Source organism: Tachyglossus aculeatus, chromosome 5 (genome assembly GCF_015852505.1).
Source record: "Tachyglossus aculeatus isolate mTacAcu1 chromosome 5, mTacAcu1.pri, whole genome shotgun sequence".
Taxonomy (NCBI): Eukaryota; Metazoa; Chordata; class Mammalia; order Monotremata; family Tachyglossidae; genus Tachyglossus; species Tachyglossus aculeatus.
The window spans coordinates 10,426,427-10,452,925 of NC_052070.1; the positions used below are offsets into that span (position 1 = coordinate 10,426,427).

At 46.2% G+C, this 26,499-nt stretch overlaps 1 protein-coding gene across 3 annotated transcripts; it reads left to right on the forward strand.

The window, feature by feature from the left end:
• The first annotated feature begins 376 nt into the window (after positions 1-376).
• ADCYAP1 (adenylate cyclase activating polypeptide 1) lies at positions 377-15,279 on the forward strand. 3 transcript variants are annotated; one of them, XM_038746599.1, is made up of 7 exons: positions 377-1,070; positions 1,421-1,528; positions 5,574-5,708; positions 8,968-9,066; positions 12,198-12,332; positions 12,890-13,004; positions 14,816-15,279. In XM_038746599.1, the coding sequence occupies exons 2-7, from the start codon at positions 1,422-1,424 to the stop codon at positions 14,822-14,824; spliced, it is 600 nt and encodes a 199-aa protein (XP_038602527.1). In that variant the 5' UTR covers positions 377-1,070; position 1,421; the 3' UTR covers positions 14,825-15,279. The 3 variants fall into 3 exon arrangements, with proteins under 3 accessions (XP_038602527.1, XP_038602525.1, XP_038602526.1); XM_038746597.1 differs by lacking the exon at positions 14,816-15,279 and having other exon boundaries at positions 12,890-13,210; XM_038746598.1 differs by lacking the exons at positions 377-1,070; positions 14,816-15,279 and having other exon boundaries at positions 1,164-1,528; positions 12,890-13,210.
• Positions 15,280-26,499: the final 11,220 nt, after the last annotated feature.

The window sequence follows — 26,499 nt, forward strand, 5'->3', positions numbered from 1 at the left end:
AGGGCTTCATCGTTTGAAATCCAGGGCTTTATCGTTTGACTGTTCGGAAAGATCAGGCGAAGGTTTAAGGGTGACCAATTTGAACACGGACCAAAAAAGGAACAACAACCAAAAAAGAATTTCTTGCTCGTCTTCATTTTCCTCCTCGGTTCCTTTAACCCCAGGAAGGAGGCGGATTTGAGAAACATCAAAATAGTCAGACTTCTTAAAAAAAGGGGAGAGAGAGAGTGAGAGAGATGTGTGTGTGTGTGTGTGTGTGTGTGTGTGTGTGTGTGTGTGTGAGGGAGAGGTGTTGACGAGAAACTGATCCTTGAGAACAATACCGACTAGTTATTGTGTTCCTGGAGGAATTGGTAATGGTGACGTCTTTTGATTCTCGATTATTACGTGACTGATAAAAAGTCATTTGATTGGATTTGAATAAAAATCGGAGCGCAACAACAGTACAACAAACAACATTCTGAACGTGCGGGCAAATATTTACGAAGAGGTTCCTAATAAAGTCGAATTGGAAAAGATTTTTTTTAATTGCATCTATATATATATAAATATATATATATGCAATATATATATCCGAGAACAGAGAGTTGGAGTCCCCGAAAGGAGAAGAAACCTGCAACATTTACCACAGCCAGAGGCGTCTCAGAGAAGAGAAGGAGCTCTCCACATCACAGCTTTCTGAAGGAGCTCCCTTTTCGCCACTCTCCAAGACAACGCCACCCTCTCCCTCCTTCCTTCCCTGCTTTCTTTTCTCCCTTCGTTTCTTCTATCCCTCCTTCGTCTCTTCCCTCCTTCCTTCCTTCCCTCCACCTCGTTTCTCCTCGTTTTCTTCCTTCCTTCCATCTCTCTCCCCCTCCTCTCTCTCCTCGCCCTGTGAGCCTGCGAACTTTTCATCCCTAACCAGAGAAGGACCACCTTCCTCCAACATCCCTTCCAGCCGGGAAGGGACGAGGTGATGCCGCTTACTTTGTAACCGTTTCGACTAAAACTTGGAAGAACAAATTTTTTTTTTCCTCAGCGCCTTTAATTGCAGCCCAACGCTCCCCGTGCCAGGGGTTAAGAATTGAATGGTAAGGAAAACTAAGCCCTCCCCCCTCTTCCCGCCCCCTAAATTTATTGGATTCCCAAGCCTTTCGCCCACTTTAGTGGAAGAATTCGTTTCTTACAGGCATGCTCGCTGGTAGAGTTATTGGGTGGTTTTTTTTCCCCTTTCTTATCGAGAGAGGGAAACGGATGGGCAAAGACGTTTATTCGGCTGAGAGAGGAAGTAGGGGTTTTAGGTTTTTTTTTCTTTTTCTTTCCCTGCTATAACTGAACAGCGCTTTCATGGTCAGAGAGGTAAAAAGAAAGGGGCATTTTGACGTCTGTTTTCTTCCCCTTTCCTCCTCCGTTGCTGCCCTCCCATCCGCCCGCCCCACAGAATGGCAATGTGTAGCAAAGCCATCGTGGTCCTGCTAATCTACAGCATCATCATGCATGACAGCATCTACTGCTCACCTGCGGGCGGACTCCAGCTCCCTGGCCTCAGGTAGGAAGGCAATCCGCTTCCCCTCCTCCCTTCTCTCCGTCCCCCTCTTTCCCTCCCCCGGTCCGGCTGGACCAGGCTCGGACTTCTCTTCCGGAGCGCCTCCTCCTCCTCCCCCTTCTCCATCCTCCTCCTCCCCCTTTTTCTCCTTCCCCTCCTCCCCCTCCTCCTCCCGCTCTTCTTCGTCCTCTATTTCCTCCACCTTCCCTCTTCCTCCCCCTGTTCTTCTTCCTCCTCTTACTGTTCTTCTTTTTTTCCTCCTCTCCCTCCTCCCTCTCCTCCTCTTCTTCTTCTTCTTCTCCTGCTCTTCTTCCCTCCTCCTGCTCTTCTTCATCCTCTACCTCCTCCTTTCCCTCTCCTCCTCCTTTCCTTCTCCTCCTCCTGCTCTTCCTCCTCTTACTAGTCTTCCTTCTTTCCTTCTCTCCCTCTCCTCCTCCTCTTCACTCCTCCTGCTCTCCATTATCCTCTACTTCCTCCTTTCCTTATTCCTCTTCCTATTCTTCCTCCTCTTACTATTCTTCTTTCTTTCCTCTTCTCCCTTTCCATCTTCTCCTCCTCTTCCCATCTTCTGCTCTTCTTCATCCTCTACTTCCTCCTCTTTTCCTTCTTTCTCCTCCTCTTACTATTCTCCCTTCTTTGCTCCTCTCCTTCCTCCCTCTCCTTCTCCTCCCTCCTCCTGCTCTTCTTCATCCTCTACTTCCACCTCCCTTCCACCTCCTTTTCCTCTTCCTCCTTCAGTTCTTCCCCCTCCCCTATTCTTCCTTCTTTCCTCCTCTCCATCTCCTTTTCCCTCCTCCTGCTTTTCTTCACCCTCTACTTTCACCTCCTTTCCCTCTTTCTCCTCCTCCTCTTACTATTCTCCCTTCTTTCCTCCTCTCCCTCCTTCCTCTCCCCCTCCTCCCCCTCCTCCCTCCTCCCCCCTTGACCACGCTGCCTCCTCCTCCTCCTCCTTCTTTGCCCGCTGGCCTCGGTTTATTCTCCCGATTCAGTGCCAACCGCCATCCTGACCCGTCGGCGGGTTCGAGATTGGATGCTTCAGGGTCGACTTATTTTTCCCCCATTGTGTTTTTCTCCTGGTTTGGTACTTTCCCCCTAGAGCTCTCCCGCTCCCTTCCCGGCTCCATTCGGGGAATCCTCCGGTAAGGGGGCGGGAGGGTGGGCGGGGAACTGAGCGCATCCTACCTGCAGTTGCGCTGGGCGGAAAATCCCTCTCAAGGGAGAGGGATCCCTTGGGAAAAGGGTGGAAGTGGGGGTGGAGGGCTAGGGATCCACCCTGCCCCTCATTGCATTGTGTGTGTTTGTGGTTTTGTGTGTGTGTGTGTTTTTCTGGTCCATTATTTCCCCAGGGTGTCAGTCACCCCACCTGGCCCTTTCCGCACTCTTTTCTAGAGCCCCCATTGGGCTTTAGAATAAAAATTAGTAATTATTATTAATAATAATAATTCTGGTGTTTATTTAACGCTTAGTATGTGTCAGGCACCTTACTAAGCGCTGGGGTGGATCCAAGCAAATGGGGTTGGACTCAGTCCCTGTTCCCCATCGGGCTCACAGTTCTACCCCCCATTTTCCAGATGAGGGAACTGAGGCCCAGAGAAGCAAAGCGACTTACCCAAAGCCACGCAGCAGCCAAGTGGCAAAACCGGGATTAGAACCCATGACCTTCTGAGTCCCACTACGCCACGCCACTTCCCAGACTTTAAGCTGCCGGTGGGCAGGGAATGTGTTTTATCATGGTTCTATTGGACTCTCCCGAGCGCTTAGTCCAGTGCCCACAAACCCCCGACCCACAAACCACCGCCAAGGCCAGTTACTTCCAACTGGCGCTAAAGTGGTTAGAGAGCAGCCTAGCTCAGAGGCTAGGGCCCGGCTTTAGGAGTCAGAGGGAGTGGGTTCTAATCCCGACTCCTCCACTCGTCTGCTCTGTCATCATGGGCAAGCCGCTTCACTTTTCTGGGTCTCAGTTCCCTCATCTGAAAAATGGGGATTTAAGACTGGGAGCCCCACGTGGGACAACCTGATTAGCTTAGATCTACTCCAGCGCTTAGAACAGCGCTTGACACATAGTAAGCGCTTAACAAATACCATTATTATTATTTGGTTGTTTTTTGGGGTGAGGAGATTCGGGGCGGATCCCAACTTCGGGTATAGGATCATCATCAATCGTATTTATTGAGCGCTTACTATGTGCAGAGCACTGTACTAAGCGCTAGGATGGCAGACACACACACACACACACACACACACACACACACACACACACACACGCCCCCGCCCCTACACCCAGGTTGAATCGACTCAGCCCTTCTCCCTGCCCCAGGAATAATAATGATGGTATTTATTGAGTGCTTACTATGTGCCAAGCACTGTTTTAAGGGCTGGGCCCCCTCCCACCCTCCAATTCCCCTCCTCCGGGGGTCCTAGGCCGCACCCCGCGGGTAGGGAGGGGGAGGGGGAGACCAGGTGACCCCACCCGCCACATGATCCCCGTTCCCCTCCCCTCCAAGAGTCCTCCGGCAGACCCCCGAGGGAGGGAGAGGGGGGCTGCCTCCTCCTCCCCCAGGACCTCTGCCGCCCCCTCCCCACCTTGGCTTTCCCTCCTCCCACCGCCCACCACCCTTTCTCTCCTGGTCCCCCCTCCTCCTCTTGCCTCTCGACCTCCCCAAGCTCCCTTTCCCCCTCCCAGTCTCTCTCCCCTTCCCCTCCCTGCCTCTCTCCTCCCTTCTCCCCCCCTCCCACCCCACTAGTCCAGGAACGGGAAAATCTGAGCTCGGATGGGTTTCTGTAATTCTACTTATTCATTCAATTCATTCAATCGTATTTATTGAGCGCTTACTTGCAGAGCACTGTACTAAGCGCTTGGGGAGTACAAATCGGTAACATGTAGAGACGGGCCCTACCAACAACGGGAGATGTCCGTTTAATTGTATCCATGTCTGTTCCCCCTTCCCCCCCGCCCCCCGCCAATCTAGAATGTGAACTAGTTGTGGGCGGGGATTGCTGAGCGCTTAGTACAGTGCTAAGCGTTTACACCAGTGCTCTGCACACAGTAAGCGCTCAATCAATACGATGGAATGTATTTGCCAGGAGAAAGGAAGTGGGTACCCGCCCCCCAGTCATCCAGCAACGGGAAAATCTGGGCTCGGATGGGTTTCTGGAATTCTATTTATTCCTATCGATGTCTGTTTATTTGTATCCATGTCTGTCTCCCCTCCCTCTGGACTGTGAGCTCGTGGTGGGCGGGGATAGTCTCTCTTTATGGCTGTATCGCCTTTATTTATTTACTGATCATATTTATTGAGCGCTCGCTGTGTGCAAAGCACTGGACTAAGCGCTCGGGACACGATACTAGAACAACACACTCCCTTCCCATTCATTCATTCAGTCGTATTTATTGAGCGCTTACTGTGTGCAGGACACTGGACTAAGCGCTTGGGAGAGAACAAATAAGCAATGAGGAGAGACAATCCCTGCCCGCAACGGGCTTACAACATGCTCACAGTCCAGAGCCCTCGCCCCAACGCTTAGTCCAGTGCTCTGCACACTTCATTCATTCAATCGTATTTATTGAGCGCTTACTGCGTGCAGAGAACTAGACTAAGAGCTTGGAAAGTACAATTTGGCAACAGATAGAGCCAACAACGGGCTCACAGTCCAGAAAATAATAATATTTGTTCATTCATTCATTCAATCGGATTTATTGAGCGCTTACTGTGTGCAGAGCACTGGACTAAGCGCTTGGGAAGTACAAATCGGTAACATATAGAGGCGGCTCCTACCCAACAACGGGCGCTTACTATGTGCCAAGCACTGTTCTAAGCGCTGGGGTAGATACAAGGTGATCAGGTTGTCCCACATGGGGCTTACAGGCTTCATTCCCATTTTACAGATGGGCTTTTTAAGCGCTCAATAAATAAAATGGAATGAATTTGCCAGGAGAAAGGAAGTGGGCGCCCCCTTCTTCTCCCCCCCGCCCCCCGCCAGTAGCCCACCATGGCCCTCTAGTAGCCCGCGGGTGACCGACACTCTTCCTCCCCCCCTTCGGTGGCAGGCTGGAGGACGAGGTATACGACGAGGAAGGAAACTCTCTGCAGGATTTGGCCTTGGACAGCAGCCTCTTGGGGGTCGGGAGCCCCTCCACCTTATTGACGGATGTCTACACGCTCTACTTCCCCCCTGAGAACAGGTGACCAGCCGAGGCCTCCAGACCTTATAATATTACTACTAATAACAATGATAATCATGATGATGGTATTTGTTAAGCGATAATAATAATAATATTACTGATAATGACAATAATAATAATAATGGTATTTATGTAAATGCGTGGCCTAGTGGAAAGAACCCGGGCTTGGGAGTCAGAGGTTATGGGTTCTAATCCCGGCTCCGCCACTTGTCAGCTGTGTGCCTTTGGGCAAGTCACTTCACTTCTCTGTTACCTCATCTGTAAAATGGGGAGTAAGACTGTGAGCCCTATGTGGGACAACCTCATAATCTTGTATCTACACCAGCGCTTAGAATAGTGCCTGGCACATAGTGAGCACTTAACAAATATCATTATCATTATTATTATTATTATCACTTAAACCCGGTGTGGGCAGGGATTGTCTCTCTTTATTGCTGAATTGTACTTTCCAAGCGCTTAGTCCAGTGCTCTGCACACAGTAAGCGCTCAATAAATACGATTGAATGAACGAGAAAAGCACTTACTATGTGCCAAGCACTGTTTTGAGCAGTGGGGGGAGATACAATGTAATCAAGTTGTCCCACGTGAGGCTCACAGTTTTCATCCCCATTTTCCAGATGAGGGAACTGAGGCCCAGAGAATAATAATGATGGTATTTGTTAAGTAGTTACTCTGTTCCAGGCACGGTTCAAAGCGCTGGGGGAGATACAAGGTAATCAGGTTGTCCCACGTGGGGCTCACAGCTTTCATCCCCACTTTCCAGTTGAGGGAACTGAGGCCCAGAGAAGTGAAGTGGCTTGCCCAAAGTCACACAGCTGACAAGTGGCGGAGGCGGGATTAGAACCCACGACTTCTGACTGCCAAGCCCGGGCTCTTACCGATACGCCACGCTGCTTCTCATCTCTGCCTTATGTAGCTATCTGTTATTCCGTTTATTTCTATTGATGTCTGTTCAATTGTATTGATGTCAGACTGTAAACTCGTTGTGGGCAGGGAATGGGTCTGTTTCTTGTTGTAGTGTACTTTCCCCAGCGCTTAGTCCAGTGTTCTGCGCACAGTAAGCGCTCAATAAATACCACTGAATGAATGAATGAAAGGGAGGCGCGGCCGGGGAGGGCGGAGGAAATTCTCCGCATGTCTGTCTGCCTGGCTCTGCCCTATTCAGTCATTCAGTCGTATTTATTTATTTATTTATTTATTTATTTATTTTATTTTATTTTTTAAATAGCATTTATTAAGCGCTTACTATGTGCAAAGCACTGTTCTAAGCGCTGGGGAGATCACAAGGTGATCAGGTTGTCCCACGGGGGGCTCACAGTCTTCATCCCCATTTTACAGATGAGGGAACTGAGGCACAGAGAAGTGAGGTGACTTGCCCAGAGTCACCCAGCTGACAAGTGGTGGAGCCGGGATTTGAACCCATGACCTCCGACTCCAAAGCTCGGGCTCATTCCACTGAGCCATGCTGCTTGCGCTTACTGTGTGCAGAGCGCTGGACTAAGCGCTGGGGAAAGTACAACAGTAAACACATTCCCGCTCACAACGAGCCCTGGTTGGGCCCCAGAAAGCTAGCGCCCCGCTAGAGAAAATGTGTGTGTGTGTGTGTGTGTGTGTGTGTGTGTGTGTGTGTGTGAGAGAGAGAGAGAGAGAGAGAGAGAGAGAGGGAGAGAGTGTATTATAATAATGATGGCATTTATTAAGCGCTTACTATGTGCAAAGCACTGTTCTAAGCGCTGGGGAGGTTACAAGGGGATCAGATTGTCCCACGGGGGGCTCCCAGTCTTAATCCCCATTTTACAGATGAGGTAACTGAGGGCCCAGAGAAGTTAAGTGACTTGCCCAAGGTCACACAGCAGACATGTGGCGGAGTCGGGATTCAAACCCCTGACCTCTGACTCCAAAGCCCGGGCTCTTTACACTGAGCCACGCTGCTTCTCTGTATGGTGTTTGTGAGTCCGGGTGCACAGATGTAGGTGTGATATGCAACTCACGTGGGTGCTTTGTAAAGGGTGTGGGAATCAGAGGTCGTGGGCTCTAATCCCAGCTCTGCCCCTTGTCAGCTGTGTGACCTTGGGTAAATCACTTAACTTCTCTGGGCCTCAGTTACCTCATCTGTAAAATGGGAATTAAGGCTGTGAGCCCCACGTGGGACAACCTGATGACCTTATATCTACACCAGCGCTTAGAACAGTGCTTGGCACATAATAAGCGTTTAACAAATACCACCATTATTATGATTGTTATTTTATTCATTTATTTTAATGTCTGTTTATTTGTATTGATGTCCGCCTCCCCCTTCCCCCGCCCCCAGACTGTGAGCTTGTTATGAGCAAGGATTGTCCCTCTTTGTTGCTCTAGTGTATTTTCCCAAGCGCTTAGTCCAGTGCTGTGCACACAGTAAGCGCTTAACAAATACGACTGAGTGGCTGAATGTGCGACGGGCGTGGGCATTGCAATGGGGTGCCAATGCAGGCCTGATTGACTCGACCTAGGCATGTGGGATGGTCTGGGGCATGCTTGCTTGATTGTGGATGTGTGCAGGCTGCAGGCGTGATTATGTGCGTGTCTACATGCATGGATGATGTGTCTGTATGATGATGATGATGATGACATTTGTTAAGCACTTACTGTGTGCAAATCACTGTTCTAAACGCTGGGGAGGTTACAGGGTGATCAGGTTTTCCCACAGGTGGCTCACAGTCTTAATCCCCATTTTACAGATGAGGTAACTGAGGCCCAGAGAAGTGAAGTGACTTGCCCAAAGTCACACAGCTGACAATTGGCAGAGCCGGGATTTGAACCCTTGACCTCTGACTCCAAAGCCCAGGCTCTTTCCACTGAGCCACACTGCTTCTCTACACTTCTCAGCTGTGTGGCCTTGGACCAGTCACTTCACTTCTCCCGGCCTCAGTTCCCTCATCTGGAAAATGGGGATGGAGACTGTGAGCCCCACGTGGGACAGGGACTGGGTCCACCCCGATTTGCCTATATCGACCCCAGCGCTCAGTACAGTGCTTGGCACCTAGCTTAATGACTACTATTAAAAAAAAAGAGAGCAGCAGGTCATCCCTCCCCCGCTGAGATGGGCTCCCTGTCTTGTGCCCTGACCCCCGGGGTTGGGGCGGAAGCCCAAGGTCTGCAGGAGGCCCGACGGCCGGGGGATGCCCGGGAGGAGATTAGGGGTGGGGCGGGGAGGGGGGAAGGTTGAGGGGTGACGATTTTCGTTTGTGTCCGGGGTGGTTTTCTCTCCCGGCTCTAGACACACGGATGCCACCTTCAATTCCGCCTATCGCCAACCACTGGGCCACTACATCTCTGCCAGGAAATCCCTGCGGGCACTCATCGCCCAACGCGCGGGGTAAGAGTGGGCAGATCCTGGGGGGCGAGGAGAAGTGTGTGTGTATGTGTGTGTGTTGTGTTGTGTGTGTTTAGTAAGGGTGGGTGGTCACAAGCCGCCCCGGGGGCGGAGGCGATGGAGCAGGAGCAGAAAAGGGAAGGGCCCGACCAGCAGAACCCAGCCTGCTGGCCTTTCTTCGGTCGTTTCTTGGTGCGGAAACTTCACCAGCCCCGCCATTCCGGGAGAAATTGCAGTCATTCATTCATTCAATCGTATTTAGTGAGCGCTCATAATAATAATAATAATAATAATGGCGTTTATTAAGCGCTTACTATGTGCAAAGCACTGTTCTAAGCGCTGGGGGGGGGGGGTTACAAGGTGATCAGGTTGTCCCATGTGGGGCTCTCGGTCTTCATCCCCGTTTTCCGGATGAGGTAACTGAGGCCCAGAGAAGTTGTGGCTTGCCCAACGTCACACAGCTGACAAGTGGCCCAGCCGGGATTTGAACCGCTGACTCCAAAGCCCGCGCTCTTTCCACTGAGCCACGCTGCTTCTCTAGGTAGATTAGCTCTATCCAATCTGTATAGGTAGATATAAATTAACAATAAGAGGAGAGTTATTTATATGTAACACACAGAGGCACATATATGTACGCACACTCACATGCTCACACACACACAACAGACATATTCCCTGCCCTCTATCAATACCTATCTATCTATCTAATCTATATAGGTAGATATAAATTAACAATAAGAAGCAAGTTATTTATATATGACACATGCACGTATGTATGCACACACACAACAGACATATTCCCAGCCATCTATCAATACCTATCTATCAATCAATATCTATCTATCTATCTATCTATTTGACCTATATAGGTAGATATAAATTAGCAAAAAGGAGTTATTTTTATATAACACACACATATATGTACACAGTCATACACACACACCAGACATAATCCCTGCCATCTGTCAATATTTATATCTATCTATCTCTATCTATCTCTATCTATCTGTCTATCTATCTATCTATCTATCTATCTATCTATCTATCCTATGTAGGTAGATTTAAATTAGCAATAAGAAGAGAGTTTTTATATAACACACATATATATGTATGCACTCACACACATACTCACAGCAGACATATTCCCTGCCATCTATCAATATCCTATCTATGTATCTATGTATCTATCTATCTGTCTATCTATCTATCTACCTAATCTATGTAGGTAGATATAAATTAACAATAAGAAGCGAGTTATTTATAACACACACACACACACACAGACACACACACACACACACACACACACACACACACCACACACAATAAAAGCGAAGCTCTCAGTGGCTCAGGGGCTCCGGGCTCGGATCTGTCCCGCCCTGGGCGTCGCACATTTCGGCAGAAGGTAACATTTTAATCAAGCCCGTGGGAAAACAGATTACATTTTCCTCCATGAATAATTCAGGCCACGGAAAATACTGTCTACAGCCTGTCGACTTATATTACCATCGGGACCTTCGACTTCTCAGCGGGCCTCTTTCTTTCCGTCTCCCTCTCCCTCCCTCCTGCCAGGGGGCCCGTTATTATCATTATTATTATTATTATTATTATTAGTTATGATTATCATCGATCAAGCGGTATTTTTTGAGCTCCCACTGTGCTCAGAGCACTGAACTAAGCGTCTGGGAGATTACAGCAGAGTTAACAACCACAGTAATGACAATAATCATGGTAAGAGTAATAACCCACCACTAATAATAAATCGACTTTAGAAAAAAAACAAACCCCCAAACCTCTGTGTAGAGTCACGGAAAAGCGGGATTCAGAGGCTGGGAGAGGCCGAGTCGGACGGATCCCACCAAATCTGAAATTCCCCGGACTTTTCAAACCATGGAATTTATTTACTAGCTCACTCGCTGTGTGCAGAGCGCTTGGGAGAGTGCAGGCACTTGCTTCGTCTACGCACTTGGATCCGTAACCTTTGGACATTTGCTATTCGTCCCTCCCCCAACCCCGTAGACTTTCTGCACATGTTTTTAAATTATACATTATAAATGACTTATTTATATTCCTGTCTGTCTCCTCCTCTAGACCGTTAGCTCCTTATGGTTATGGAACGTGTCCACTAATTCGGTCGGTTTGTCTTCTCCCACCAAGCGCTTAGTTCAGCGCTCTGAGCAGAGTAAGCGCTCGATAAATACCATTGTTTGATTGACTGATCGATATAACCCACTAGAGCTGGTAGATAGGATCCCTGCCCTCAAGGAACTGCTAATCCGCTGGAGTTTGCCACCGAGGGGAGCGGACAATCTCTCCTTTCTTTTTCACTGGATTCCCGCCGGGGAACCGGGCGTGGGAACCAGGTAGCTGGCCTATTTTTCATTTCTTTTAAATTTTTAATTTCTTCCTCTTGCCAGGGAAGCCCCGGAGGGGGGAGAGGATCGAGGAAGAGGAGGAAGAGAGGGAGACAAGGAGGAGGAGGAAGAGAAGGAAAAGGAGGAGGAGGAGAGGGAGAAGAGGAGGAGGAGGAGGGGAGGAGGAAAAGGAGGAGGGGAGGAGAAGAAAGAGGGAAAGGAGGAGGGGAAGAAGAAGGAGGAGGGGGAGGAGGAGGAACAGGAAGGAGGAGAAGGAGAAAGAGGAGGAGGAAGAGGAGGAGGGGAAGGAGGAGGAGAAAGAGGAGAAGGAGAGAAAGGAGGAGGGGAAGGAGGAGGGGGAGGAGGAGGAGGAGGAAAGAGGAGGAGAGAGAAGGTGAAAGAGGAGGAGGAGGAAGAGGAAAGGGGGAGAAGGAGGAGGAGGAGGAGGAGAAAGAGAAGTAGGAGGAAAGAGGAGGAGGAGGAGGAAGGGGAAAGAGGGGGAGAAGGAGGAGGAAGAGGAGGAGGAAGAGAAGTAGGAGGAAAGAGGAGGAGGAGGAGGAGGAGAAGGAGGTCCAAGAGAAAGAGGAGGAGGAGGAAAAGGAAAAAGAGGGTCGTTGCCAAGAACTTGGGGAAAACTTGCGGGTCGGGGCTTTCTCCCGCAGCGCATCTAAATGCCGCAACTCTTGTCTCCCGTCCACCACCTCTCTCTTTATGTCTGTCTCCCCATCCCTCCGTGGTTTGGTTTTGTTCGTTTGTTCGTTGATCTGTTTCCCTCCTCAGAGGGGGCAGCGGAGTCGAGGGCAATTGGGAACCTCTCTCCAAACGCCACTCGGACGGCATCTTCACCGACAGTTACAGCCGGTACAGGAAACAGATGGCCGTGAAGAAATACCTGGCCGCCGTCCTGGGGAAAAGGTATAAACAAAGAGTTAAAAACAAAGGACGTCGAGTAGCTTATTTGTAGCCAGCCAGCCACCCAACCCCTCTCTCCCCCTTCCCCCTACCACCCCGGTGTAGATCAAAGCCCGATCAAAATGAAAAGTCATTTCCGAATTGACGGAAAACAACAATCATTCCTCCTTGTGTTCTATCGAAACATGTATTTATGTATGAAGTAAAGCCATTAAATGAATATTTTGATAATAATATTGTTTTTCTTTTGTACGAAAGCACTAGAGAACGCACAGAGCTACTTTGTGGACCAAACGTTAAGTTCTATATACTCTGATAAATATATATAATATATATATATATGGAGAGAGAGAGAGAGAGAGAGAGAGAGAGAGAGAGAGAGAGAGAAAGAGAAATATCATAGAGAGCGATTCCTATAAAGCGTGCAAAAGGACTGGTAATTCGCCTGAGCTGTTTATGTTTTTATAGAAAATAAATAGAAAAAAAGACAATCATTGTTTTGAATATTACTCCTATTTTTGTAACTGGAATTAAAAGGATAGTATTTTTATCCACGACAGGGACGAAGACATTAATACTGACCATTTGCTACTGTACATAAACACTGATGCCCTGCTACAAGGGGATTATGAAACTAATGATTTGGGAGAATTCTCGAAGCAGATTCTTCCCCTGGTGAGTCCACTCAAACGGGCCGCTCTAACCCAAACCTACCTTCAAGGGCCGAGGTCCCTCTTGCTAAAGATTTCGCTTTCTCTGATGCCACTTTGATGTGTATTTGTGTCTCCTCGAAAGCGGGAGCTTCGAAGAGAATTTTCTCGCGGTCAAACAACCGCTCCGATCAAAATTATGCCTCTCTGTCGATTTAAAAAGCAGCTTAACTGGGGAAGGGAAGAGGGGAGGGGAAACGGGGTGGGGGAAAGGGTGGGTGGGGAGGGGGGGAGAGAGTTGAAGCCCATGACACTCCCTCCCCTTTTCTCTGTTCTTGTTGGATTCCCTTCCCCCCCAACCCCAGCCATGCAAGCTGAGAATGACCAGTATTTAGGAGCTGGCGATTTAGAACCTGGAAGAGAAAGGGTGTAAGTTGGAAATTTAGAAGCTGGACAGGATGTAAATCAGAAAAGAAGAGCCCTCCTCCCTCCTCGTCCCCTTCCCTCCCCAGCTCCCCTCTCAGAGAGAAGGTTTGGGGTTTTCAAGAGGGTCTGGGAAATCAAGAGGCCAAGATGTAGTCCTACCTTTAAGAGTCACTTCTTAACTGACTTTGGGCAGCTCGCAACTGGAACCCGATGCAAAGTATAATGTGTTTCTCTTCAGTGCTGTCCACCGTTTTCATCGTGTGAAATGATCAGGATTCTCTCCTTTGAACTATTCCATCGGATTTGTTTATTTTCCCTTGTCCTTTCCCTTCATCCCCCCTCCCTCACCCTCCTGAACCGTTTCCCCCTCCTCATTTCTCTCTTATGATTGTGAACTTTCTCCACCGACTCCTCTGTCCTGTTTTATGCAAGCTCTTGTAAAAGTTTAGGAACCCCTGTTTTAGCTACCACTAAATAATTATGCTCTTGACTAAAGTTTTGTTCCTTGTTTGTTGAGTTTGGAGGTAAAAATGTATTTTTCTACATTATGGCTTTATTGCTTAGTAAAAACTTATTTCATAAAAACCAACTTTTGTCCTGATAGAATGTGTAGTGTTCACCCGCTGTTCAGTTCCAAACACTGATAAATCATTCGAAAATCATCTCTCTATGTACGAGTACTATCTTACATCTGGGTGTCAAGGAAGCTCCTTATTCCTTTTTGAATCAAGAGGGCCTGTCTGTTTCTTTCCGGTCAGCTCACTCAAAACATATGCTAGAGAATCGTTAGTAAAGACAAAAAAAAAAAAAAAAATCCAAACGACAATTCCCACGTCCCGGGCCCACCCACCAGCCTTCAGAAACCAGACAGCCTGTCTCATTCAAAATTGAAAAAAAAAAATCATAGCTTGTCAAATGCCCAAAGCCATGCATTTTCTTAATCGATTGGATCCTTATAATAATAATAATAATAATAATCGGGGTTATTTCTAAAGCGCTTACTATGTGCCAGGCACTGTACTGAGCGTGGGGGTAGACACAAGTCGATCAGGTTGGACACAGGCCCTGTCCCACGTGGGGCTCGCAGTCTCCATCCCCATTTTGCAGATGAGGTCACTGAGGCCCAGAGAAGTGAAGTGACTTTCCCAAAGGTCGCCCAGCAGACAAGTGGCAGAGATGGGATCAGAACCCACGACCTTCTGATTTCCAGGCCCCGGGGTCCAGCCACTAGGCCGTGCTTCACGAAGCCGCAGATGAAAGATAACGGAATCGAAGTGGCTGATCCAGGCAGGGCGGATCCTCGTCTTCGATCCCATCGTAGTGCAGGCATTAGTAAGCAGAGGCATTCGAGTCTATTCCCGAATCTTGTGTATGAAATCAATCTTACTTTAATTTTGCATTACTCCTCAGGCCATGTGACGCAGGATGCAGTTTGCAGCTTTCGTGCCTTTCTTCGCCTTTTAAATCGCCACGAATCACAGATGGCTATTTAGTGGCCCTACAATGCTGCAACACACGAGCTTGCATTTTAGTCTTAATCATTTGTTCTTGGATGACGGGCAGAGTTTTCTGTGTTTTGTGTCCTCTGTAGCGTTGAAATAGGGCTCTAGTTTACGTTTTATTTATGAAGTTGAATTTAGTGTTCCGGTGGCTAGCTGCAAACATTATACAGTGATCATGATACGAGTGATCCTTTTGTATACCTTTTAGACATAGCCAAGAGCCTTACTCGATTGGAGCAGATTTGAGATAGCGATCATTTAGGTAGCTGTTAGTCTTGAAGATCTTATTTTCTGTGCAACTGATTAGAAAAAAATCAACCGCCTTCACCAAGTATGATTACACACATGATATCTATAACTAGGTCTTTGATAATTGTGATATAAAGTGTGTAAAGTTTGTATGAATAAATTTTTGTAAACAATGCAACTTGGTCTAATGTTTGGAGAAAAAAAAGAGATCTAGACAATCACACAGAAATCCGTATACCCTTTAGAGACCTTTTTAAGTAATAGTATTTTTAAGCAAACTTTCATAGGATTTTTCATGCCTGGACCATATACCTTTTTTTTAAAAAAAAAACCTCATCCATATACTTTCATGAACCATCCTCTCATATCTGTCTAGGTTATTGGACTCAAGTAGATTTTAAAAGTAACTCTGGAAGTGGGGAAAAAAATCAAGGCCGTATTAAATAGATTTATTACCGGGTCCTACAGTGGACTTATTTTCGATTGTATTCTATCATCATCATCAATCGTATTTATTGAGCACTTACTACGTGCAGAGCACTCCCACTATCCACTCCCAAACTCCTAAACAGTCAAACCAAAAAGGACTCATAAAAATTGACGCTTAGTAGTCTTCTTTAATGAGAGGCTCTGTAGGCCAAAATGGTCCTAAAGACCATTTACTTTTAGAGTTCTTGTTAAATCTTCCATTTTGGGTTCTAAACTGTTCAGTGAGAGATGCCAACAGTTGGGTTTAATTAAAATGGTTTAGGCAGTAATCACAAAGGCACCAGTCCAGAAATCATGTCCACACAGCCCCAAGTGAAGGGGTGGGGTGGGGGTGGGGGAGAGGAGGAAGGAGGAGGGGGTGTCCTGTCAATTCTTCTTTCTCTTTATGATATGCAGACCCAGCGGAAGAGTAAATTAGAAGTCATCAAGAGTAATTAACTCCTAAGAACCTCATTCCCAAGAAAGACATTTGTAAAGCATAATATGTCTCACTTCAACCAAGCAAACTTTGTAGTAAAAATCTTTAGGTCAGCTTCTCGTGGGTGGCTAGAAAATTCCCAGTTTCTTTAAACAGATTTCCTTACCAGTTCTGTTGAAATAGAGAATTGGATTCAAATAATTTTATTAAATGGCCTCACTATTCCCTTTAAATCTCTAATCTGTCTTTCTCTCCCTGCACAGATGAGCTAGGAGGGTCTTTGAAAAGAAATTAAACCACAAGCACATCAAAGTCCCTAGAAAATTTTAAAATTCACATCAAAAACTTTGAATTTCTGGACTCGAGTCAGTGAAAATGATCTTCGGGTCTTGTTGTCATGCCTACTAAAATTCCAGACTCGTAGAAAAAGGAACAGGTTACAGATAATCCAGAAATATTGACCGACTGACAGGTTACAGATAATCCAGAAATACTGACCGACCGTTAATAAAAATCAGGGCGGTAATACTTCCTAGTTACAAAATACCTTTTGCCTGTCGCGTTTTTCTCATTAATCATCAGAACTCATCATGCATCAGTTGGGATGGAGGTCAGTGATGCAAGTGATATAAAATGATGCAGTTGTTAATATTGTGGAATTGAGATAATCTGTTTTGGCTTGAATTACCTGGGAGAAGGGATTTGAGACCTGAAATCAATCTATTTACTACTACTACTAATAATATTTTTTAAGTACTTAACTATGTGCCAAGCACTTTTCTAAGTGCTGGGGTAGACACAAGGTAATCAGGTTGGACACAATCCCTGTCCCACATGGGGCTCACGGTCTTAATCTCCTTTATCCAGATGAGGGAACTGATGCCCAGAGAAGTGAGGTGACTTGCCCAAGGTCACACAGCAGACTTATTGAGAGCTTACTCTATGCAGAGCGCTGTCCATAAGGAGCTTTCAGTCTAGAGGAGGAGTTTATTACAGTCTAGAAGAAGAGTTGGCATTCTATTGGAATGTTGGAGAAATTGGGAAGTGTGTTATGGGGTGTCAATATCCAGATCATTTGCTTTCCTAGGCATCTGGATTGTACAAACTCCTGTGAGTTCCTAGTTGCTCCAGAAAAATCTTGGCTTCTGGATTCTAGATTGTCAACTTGTACTTCCCAAGCGCTTAGTACAGTGCTCTGCACACAGTAAGCGCTCAATAAATATGAATGAATGAATGAATGTTTACCTCTTTCTGGTGGTAACCATCGGTATCCACTCTCAGCATTGGCGGGGTGACGTTCTCTTTGTGAGGGATGGCCAAGATGAGAATTTGCTTTATGCCTTTAATTCTCTGATTCAAGAACACATGGCTACATGAGAAAAAACACCCCAGAGAATCCGCTACCATGGTCTTGGCCTTGAGTTGAGGCTGTACACCCCAAGGTAAACCTTAGTTTGAACTTTTCCCGGAGCACTAAAGGCACAGTGGGCAAAGGAACAGAGGCTGAAGGATTTCTGAGCTTTTCAACATTAAGTGAATCATCAGCAAATAATATGCAAATTAAAAAAAATGACCCCTCTCAGGGGACTGTGAGCCCGTTGTTGGGTAGGGACCATCTCTATGTGTTGCCGATTTGTACTTCCCAAGAGCGTAGTACAGTGCTCTGCTCACAGTAAGTGCTCAATAAATATGATTGAATGAGTACTCCACAACCATTTTTTTTAATGGTATTTGTTAAGCATTTACAATGTTCCAGACACTGTACTAAGCGCTGGGGTAGATACCCGCTAATTAGATTGGACACAGTCCCTGTCCCACATGGGGCTCAGAGTTTTAGTCCCCATTTTACAGATGATGGGTAACTGAGGCCCAGAGAAGTGAAGTGACTTACCCAAGGTCACACAGCAGACAAGTGGCAGAGCCAGGGTTAGTACCCAGTTCCTCCTGAGTCCCAGGCCCGTACTCTATCCACTAGACCACACTAAACTGTTTTAACTCTGCACATAGTAAGCGCTCAATAAACACGATTGATTGATTTAACTCCCGTAAATCACTTCCCCAGATAGCACTAAAACATCCTGGAGTTGTTCTTGCAACTTGTAGCAAGGGCCCAGGGAGGTGTTAGCATTGTAGTGATGATTTTAAGCATGTAAAATCAAGGGTTGAGTCCCCTTTTGGAATCAGAGTGCAGCTCTATGTACAGAAAATGGCATGAGCATTTCTGAATGGTGCCTGTGGTGAATGGAATAATAATAATAATAATAATGATAATAATAATAATGGTACTTGTTCAGAACTTACTATGGGTTAAGCACTGTTCTAAGTGCTGGGGTAGATACAAGTTAAGCAGGTCTGACACAGTCCCTGTCCCATGTGGGGCTCACGCTCTTAATCCCCATTTTAGAGATGACATAACCAAGGCCCAGAGAAATGAAGTGGCTTTCCCAAGATCACACAGCAGACATGTGGTGGAGTCAGGATAATAATGATGATAATAATAATAATAATAATAATACTAATAATGATGATGGCATTTGTTAAGCACTTACTATGTGCCAAGCACTGTTCTAAGTGCTGGGGTGGATACAAAGTAATCGGGTTGTCCCATGTTGGGCTCACAGTCTTAATCCCCATTTTACAGATGAAGGAACTGAGGCCCAGAGAAGTAAAGCGACTTGCCCAAAGTCACACAGCTGACAAGCGGCAGAGCTGGGATTAGAACCCGTGACCTCTGACTCCCAAGCCCGGGCTCTTTCCACTGAGCCACACTGCTTCTCATCAGGATTAGAACCCTGGTCCTTCTGACCCCCAGATCCATGCTCTATCCACTAAGCAACGCTGTGGGCTCGGTACAGGGAAAGTCCACAAAAAACAAATGCGAAAAAAATTTCTCTATTTATTTTGCATGAAGTTGAGCCACTTAAAATTCCCATCAAGGCCAAGGGTGATCCAGGACTGGGATCTATTATTATTGCTACTGATAGTATTATTATTATTTTCTCTGCGTGTTTTAAAGAAGAAGTATTACATTTCCCAGCTCCAGAGAATCTGTCAGAATCAGTGGTATTTTTTCGGTGCACCCTATGTGCACAGCCCTGTACTGAGTTCTTGGGAGGTTACACTAGAATTAGTAGACTTGATCTCTGCCTTTAAGACTCTTACAGTTTAGTATGTACAGAGTACCAGACTAAGTGGTTGGAGAGTGTCTTGTCTTGTTTTTTTGCGAGTCGTCTCCGACCCATAGCGACACCGCAGATGCATCTCTCCCAGAACTCCCCACCTCCAGCTACAATCGCTCTGGTAGTGTAGCCATAGAGTTTTAATAATAATAATAATAATAATAATGGTATTTGTTAAGTGCTTACTATGTGCCAAGCACTGTTCTAAGCGCTGGGGTAGATACAAGGTAATCAGGATGTCCCACGTGGGGCACCCAGTCTTCATCCTTATTTGACAGATGAGGTAAACCGAGGCAAAGAGAAGTTAAGTGACTTGCCCAAAGTCACACAGCTGATAAGTGGTGGAGCCGGGATTATAACCCACGACCTCTGATTCCCAAGCTGGGTCTCTTTCCACTAAGCCACGCTGCTTTTCTTGGGAAAAATCCAGAAGTGGTTTACCATTGTCTCCTGCGCGGTAAACTCGAGTCTGCGACCTCGACTCTCTCCCGTGCCTCCGCTGCCCAACACAGGGGAGTTTTGACTTGTAGCCAATTGTCTTCCAGTCGTTAGCCACTGTCCGAGCTAGAAATGAAATGAATAGGCCTCTGCTTGACTCTCCCTCCCGTAGTCGAGACTGGTAGAGGATCGGAAACTCTCCAGGTGCGACCCTGAGATGGGGTGTTGGTAGAGTACCGTGCAGTTAATAATCATGATCCCCACCCTCAAGGAATGGACAGTCTTCTGTGTATAGAGTGTTGTCCTAAATGCTTGGAAGAGTACAATGGTTAGAAGACACAATCTCTGACCTCAAGGGGTTTACAGTCTAGAGCATGGAGAGCACTGTACCTTATTACAATATGACCATCTCTGCCCTCAAGGAACTTACAATCTAGTAGGGAAGACAGACACTATAATAAATTATAGGTAAGATGATCAAGGAATGGACAGTCTTCTGTGTATAGAGTGTTGTCCTAAATGCTTGGAAGAGTACAATGGTTAGAAGACACAATCTCTGACCTCAAGGAGTTTACAGTCTAGAGCATGGAGAGCACTGTACCTTATTACAATATGACCATCTCTGCCCTCAAGGAACTTACAATCTAGTAGGGAAGACAGACACTATAATAAGTTATAGGTAAAATGATGTAATAGGGTATTAATTGTCACTCTTTATTGTTGTACTCTTGTATTGTGCTGTCCTTAAGACAGTGCTCTGCACATGGTAAGTGTTCAGTAAATACGATGGAATGAAGCACTGGAAAGAATACACAGGTAAGAATTAGACACCAAATGAATGAATGTTCCAACTACCCCACTTTATTATTTTTCTTTTATGGTATTTGTTAAGCACTGCTTATGTGCCAGGCACTGTTCTAAGTGCTGGGATAGAAAAAGCTAATCAGGTTGGACACAGTCCATGTCCCACATGAGGCTCACAGTCAATCCCCATTTTAGAGGTGAGGTAACTGAGGCCCAAGTGAAGTGAGAAGCAGCGTGGCCTAGTGAATAGAGCATGGGCTTGGGAGTCAGAGGACCTGGGTTCTAATCCTGGCACCGCCACTTTTCTGCTGAGTGATCTTGGACAAGTCACTTCACTTCTCTGGGCTTCAGCTACCTCATCTGTAAAATGGAGATGAGGACTGTGAGCCCAACACGGGACAGGGACTGTGGCCAACCCAGTTATCTCGTATCTACCCCAGCACTTAGTAAATTGCCTAGCACATAGTAAGTGCTTAACAAATGCCACTATTCTTATTCTAAAGTGAAGTGAATAATAATAATAGTGATTTGCCCAGCAGACAAGTGGCTGAGCTGGGATTAGAACTCAGGTCCTTCTGAGTCTGGGCTGTATCCTCTAGGCCACAATTGCTTCACAGCAAAAAAGGGGAAGCAAGTGGAATTTCTTTTAACAACAAGTAAGGTGATAGTTAACTGAGCTCTCAGCTGCAACAGCACAAAGGAACTTCTCTAAAATCTAGTTATTTCCATTGACGGGAGACCAAAGCTCCCCGAGAGATCCTCTTTGTTTGGCTTCAGTACGTTTTGTATCAGAGCTCTTCCTGTTCAGCACGTGTTGTTGTTACTGGTGGTCCAGTTTATTTTTAGTCAACCTCGGGAATATTTTATAAGAGGGGAGGAAAGCCTCAAACCACGATGGCATTGGCCGTGGTGATGCTGTTTCAGAATCGTAGAGGCGAAGGGCAAGGTATTTGCAGCCTGCCCACAATTCCAAATAATATAATAATAATAGTTGTGGTATTTGTTAAGCTCTTATTTCTGCCAGACACTGTACAAAGGTCTGGGGTGGATAAAAGGAGATCAGGTTGGATACAAGAAAATCAGGTTGGAGACAGTCCCTGTCCCACATGGGGCTCACATTCTTAATCCCCAATTTCCAGATGAGGGAACTGAGGCATAGAATAGATAATAATCAATCAATCAATCAATCAATCAATCGTATTTATTGAGCGCTTACTATGTGCAGAGCACTGTACTAAGCGCTTGGGAAGTACAAATTGGCATCACATAGAGACAGTCCCTACCCAACAGTGGGCTCACAGTCTAAAAGGGGGAGACAGAGAACAGAACCAAACATACCAACAAAATAAAATAAGTAGGATAGAAATGTACAAGTAAAATAAATAAATAAATAAATAAATAGAGTAATAAATATGTACAACCATATATACATAATAATAATAATAATAATGACAGTAATAATTATGGCATTTGTTAAACGCTTACTAAGTGCTGGGCAAGGTACTTAGCGCTGGGGTGGATACAGGGTGGCTCAGTGGAAAGAGCACGGGCTTAGAAGTCAGAGGTCATGGGTTCTAATCCCAGATCTGCCACTTGTCAGCTGTGTGACCTTGGACAAGTCACTTCATTTCTCTATGTCTCAGTTACCTCATCTGTAAAATGGGGATTAAAGACTGTGAGCCCCACATGGGACAACCTGATTACCTTATATCTCCTTCAGCACTTAGAACAGTGGCTGACATATAAAGCACTTAATGAATACCATCATTATTATTATTATTGTTACAAACAAATCAGGTTGGACACAGTTCCTGTCCAACATACATAGTGCTCACAATTGTCATCCCCAGTTTACAGATGAGGGAACTGAGGCACAGAGAAGTGAGGCAACTTGCCTAAGGTCACACAGCAGACAAGTGGCGGAGTTGGGATTAGAACCTGGGTCCTTCTTACTCCCAGGCCAGCTCTATCCACTAGGCCTTGCTGCTTCCTGCTTCCAGATATCTTCCTTTAATAGAGAGTAGGGAACTCACTACATTTCAGAACAGTTTTCTCTGTTCTGAGGGACTGGTTAACCTCACGGCTTTGAAACATGGTTCGTTAATTGTGGGCATGGAACTTGACCACCAACTCTGTGGTACTGTACTCTCCGATGCTTAATACAGCACTCTGCATGCAGTAAGCACTCAAAGGATATCACTGACTGATTGATTACTTAAATATCAGGCAGATCCCCTATAGGTATGACCATCTTCAAGCATAAGAGGGGCTATTTTATGGAGAATGATGGTCAAACGGATGTCCTCCCTGGATAGCCTCATGTCACCTCAAACTTAATATGTCTTAAACGGAACCTCTTATCTTCCTCCCTAAGCCCTGTCCCCCCCTGACTTTCCCATCACTGTACATGGCACCACAATCCTTCCCATCTCACAAGCACGTAACCTTGGCATTATCCTTGATTTCTCTCTCATTCAACCCCCATATTCAATCCATCACTAATTCATGTTGGTTCAACCTACACAACGTCATTAAAATCCGCCCTTTCCTCTCCATCCAAACTGCTACCAAGCTAATCCAATCACTTATCCTATCCTACCTTGATTACTTCCTCAACTTCCTTGCTGACCTCCCAGCCTCCTGTCTCTCCCCACTCCAGTCCATACTTCACTCTACTGTCCGAATTATTTTTCTACAAAGGAATTCAGGACATATTACCCAACTGAAGAAACTCCAGTGGTTGCCCATTCACCTCTGTATCAAACAAAAGCTCCTCACCACTGGCTTTAAAGCAGTCCACCACCTTGCCCCCTCCTACCTCACCTCACTACTCTCCTTCTATAATCCAGCCTGCACACTTCATTCTTCTAATGTCAACCTTCTCACTGTACCTCCATCTCATCTATCTTGCCACCTACTTCTTGCCCACAACCTACCTCTGGCCTGGAATGCCCTCCCTCCTTATATCCGACAGATAATTGCTCTCCCTCGCATTTAAAGCCTTATTGAAGGCCCATCTCCTCCAGGAGGCCTTCCCCAATTAAGCCCCTCTTTCCTCTTCTCCGACTCCCTTCTGCGCCACCCTGACTTGCTCCCTTTATTCATTTCCCCTTCCAGTCCCACAGCACAGATATGCCCATATCTGTAATTTATTTATAGTAATGTCTATCTCCCTTTTAAACTGTACTTGTTGTGGGGAGGGAATGTGTCTGTTCATTGTTCATTCATTCAACCATATTTATTGAGTGCTTACTGTGTGCAGAGCACTGTACTAAGCGCTTGGGAAGTACAAGTTGGCAACATACAGTGACGGTCCCTACCCAACAATGGGCTCACAGTCTAGAAGGGGGAGACAGACAACAAAACAAAACGTGGACAGGTGTCAAGTCATCAGAATAAAAATAAGTGCTAATTACAGTGCTCTGTACACAGTAAGCACTTAATACGATTGAATGAATGAAATGTTCCTCCACTCAAGAGAGAACAGGAATAATGTTAAGTTGCAATAGGAGGGATTAAGGGTAGAAGTGAGGAAGAAATCCTTGATCGAGAGGCATTGGAACAGCCTCCTTCCCTGAGATCCTTAAACATAGGAAGTGCGTTATCTGATAGACTCTAAGTTCCTTGAGGACAGGAATAGTGCCTACCAACTGAATTGTACTCTCCCAAGTGCTTAGTATAGTGCTGTGCACCTAGTAAACACTCAGTAAATACCATTAGTTGGTTGTCCTTAGCACTTTCTAGACCGTGAGCCCACTGTTGGGTAGGGGCCATCTCTATATGTTGCCAACTTGTACTTCCCAAGCGCTTAGTACAGTGCTCTGAACACAGTAAGTGCTCAATAAATGCAATTGAATGAATGAATGTTTGCTGGGGCGATTTTGGTTTAGTATTGCTAAAGCCTGGGCGACAGATCAGATCATCTACAGATGCTCTTCCAAGCCCTGGGGGTGTAAGATTTTGGGATGACCGAAGAAAGGCTCAGGTCTGTTAATGCCTCTTGACTGTCCCCCTCCCTTTGAGAACAGCAGTGTAATAATAATAATAATGGTATTTGTAAAGTGCTAACTATGTGCTCTGTCCCCCATGGGGCTCACACTCTTATCCCTGTGGTGATTCCCTGGTTCATACCAACCAGTACCTTCCTGGATCAGGGGAGGCTCGGTGACACTTAGTAGAAGTCAAACCACACCTCTGATCACCAAGGTTACTGGGGAATGAATGAATGTTTTTTACTTCACTTTATCAACATGCAAGAGAGTGGCACATACACGCTCACTCACTCACTTCACCATCCAAGGGTTCAATACCAGTCTGTGGTCAAAGGAGCCTGTTCTGCAGACATTTCTTCTTTCTGCTTCTTCTGCTGCTTCCAAGTCTGCTCTCCTCCTGCTTCTTCAGCTCTCAATGTGCTTCCTTCTTGCTTCTCTACGTGCTTCTGCTCCTCTGAGGCCCAGAGAAGTGAGGTGATTGCCCAGGGTCACACAACCAACATGTGCTGGAGTCAGGACTAGAACCCAGATCCTTCTGGCTCCCGGGCCCGTGTTCTATCCCATAAGCAACACTGCTTCCCTCTGAGTCTTCCCTCCCTTCTCTGATTTTCGGTGGTGAGGGGTTTCTTTGGAAGTTTTCATGGATATGGAAATCCTGGGATGTTTCTGGCTCCCGGGCCCGTGTTCTATCCCATAAGCAACACTGCTTCCCTCTGAGTCTTCCCTCCCTTCTCTGATTCTCGGTGGTGAGGGGTATCTTTGGAAGTTTTCATGGATATGGAAATCCTGGGATGTTTTCCTCCGTTTAGACCTGGGTAGGGAAGCAAGAGCGGGAGAGTCAGAGAGATCTCCCTGGGGTTCAGGTCTGATGCAGTTAGCTCCACTATCTCGGGACTGGTGACATATTTGTGGACCATTCACACCACAAATTATTATTACTACTATTAATATATTATAATTATAGCCATTATATTATATATTATATTGTAATCAACATAATAAATAGAGGTATCTGCTAAATGCATACTATGTGGCGAGCCCCGTGGTAATGATAATAATAATAATTGTGGTATTTGTTAAGCGCATACTATGTGTCAGGCACTGAACTAAGCTCTGTGGTGGACACAAGCTAATTGGGTTGAATACAGCCCATGTCCCAAATGGGGCTGGCACCTAGTAAACACTTAACAAATACTACAGTTATTATTATTATTATTGTTATTACTATTGACGAGAAGCAGCACGGCATAGTGATTAGAGCATGGGCCCGGGAGTCGGAAGGTCATGAGTTCTAATCCCAGCTCCACCACTTGCTTGTGGTGTGACCTTGGGCAAGTCACTTCACTTCTCTGGGCCTCAGTACCCTCATCTGTAAAATGGGGATGGAGACTGTGAGCCCCTCATGGGACAGGGACTGGGTCCAACCCAATTGGCTTGTTTCCACCCCGGAGCCTAGTACAATGCCTGACACATAGTAAGTCCTTAACAAATGCCATCATTATTATTATTATTGTTATAAATTGTACTGTTTCACACAGATATGCTGGAGGGAAGCAGAGGGAAGCAGCATGGCTTAGTGGAAATAGCCCAGGCTTTGGAGTCAGAGGTCATGGGTTCAAATCCCAGCTCCACCACTTGTCAGCTGTGTGACTTTGGGCAAGTCGCTTAACTTCTCTGTGCCTCAGTTACCTCATCTGGAAAATGGGGATTAAGTCTGTGAGCCCCACATGGGACAACTTGATTACCTTGTATCTACCCCAGCACTTAGAACAGTACTTTGCACATAGTAAGCGCTTAATAAATGCCATTACTATTATTATTATTATATACTGAGGAAGGATGGGAAGGGGTTGAAAATGACCTGGGTTAATCACTCTATTACACTTTTTTAATGATCTTTGTTTAGCACTTACTATGTGCCAGGCACTGTTCTAAGCACTGGGGTAGATACAAAGTAAACAGGTTGGACCAGTCCATAGGGATCACAGTCTTGGTCCCCATTTTACAGATGAGTGAAGTAACT

Coding starts and splice junctions, on each gene's coding strand:
- ADCYAP1 (XM_038746597.1), top strand. CDS start 1,422: ATGGCAATGTGTAGCAAAGCCATCGTGGTCCTGCTAATCTACAGCATC. Junction 9,067..12,197: donor CTCATCGCCCAACGCGCGGG/GTAAGAGTGGGC, acceptor TTCCCTCCTCAG/AGGGGGCAGCGGAGTCGAGG. Junction 12,333..12,889: donor GCCGCCGTCCTGGGGAAAAG/GTATAAACAAAG, acceptor TATCCACGACAG/GGACGAAGACATTAATACTG.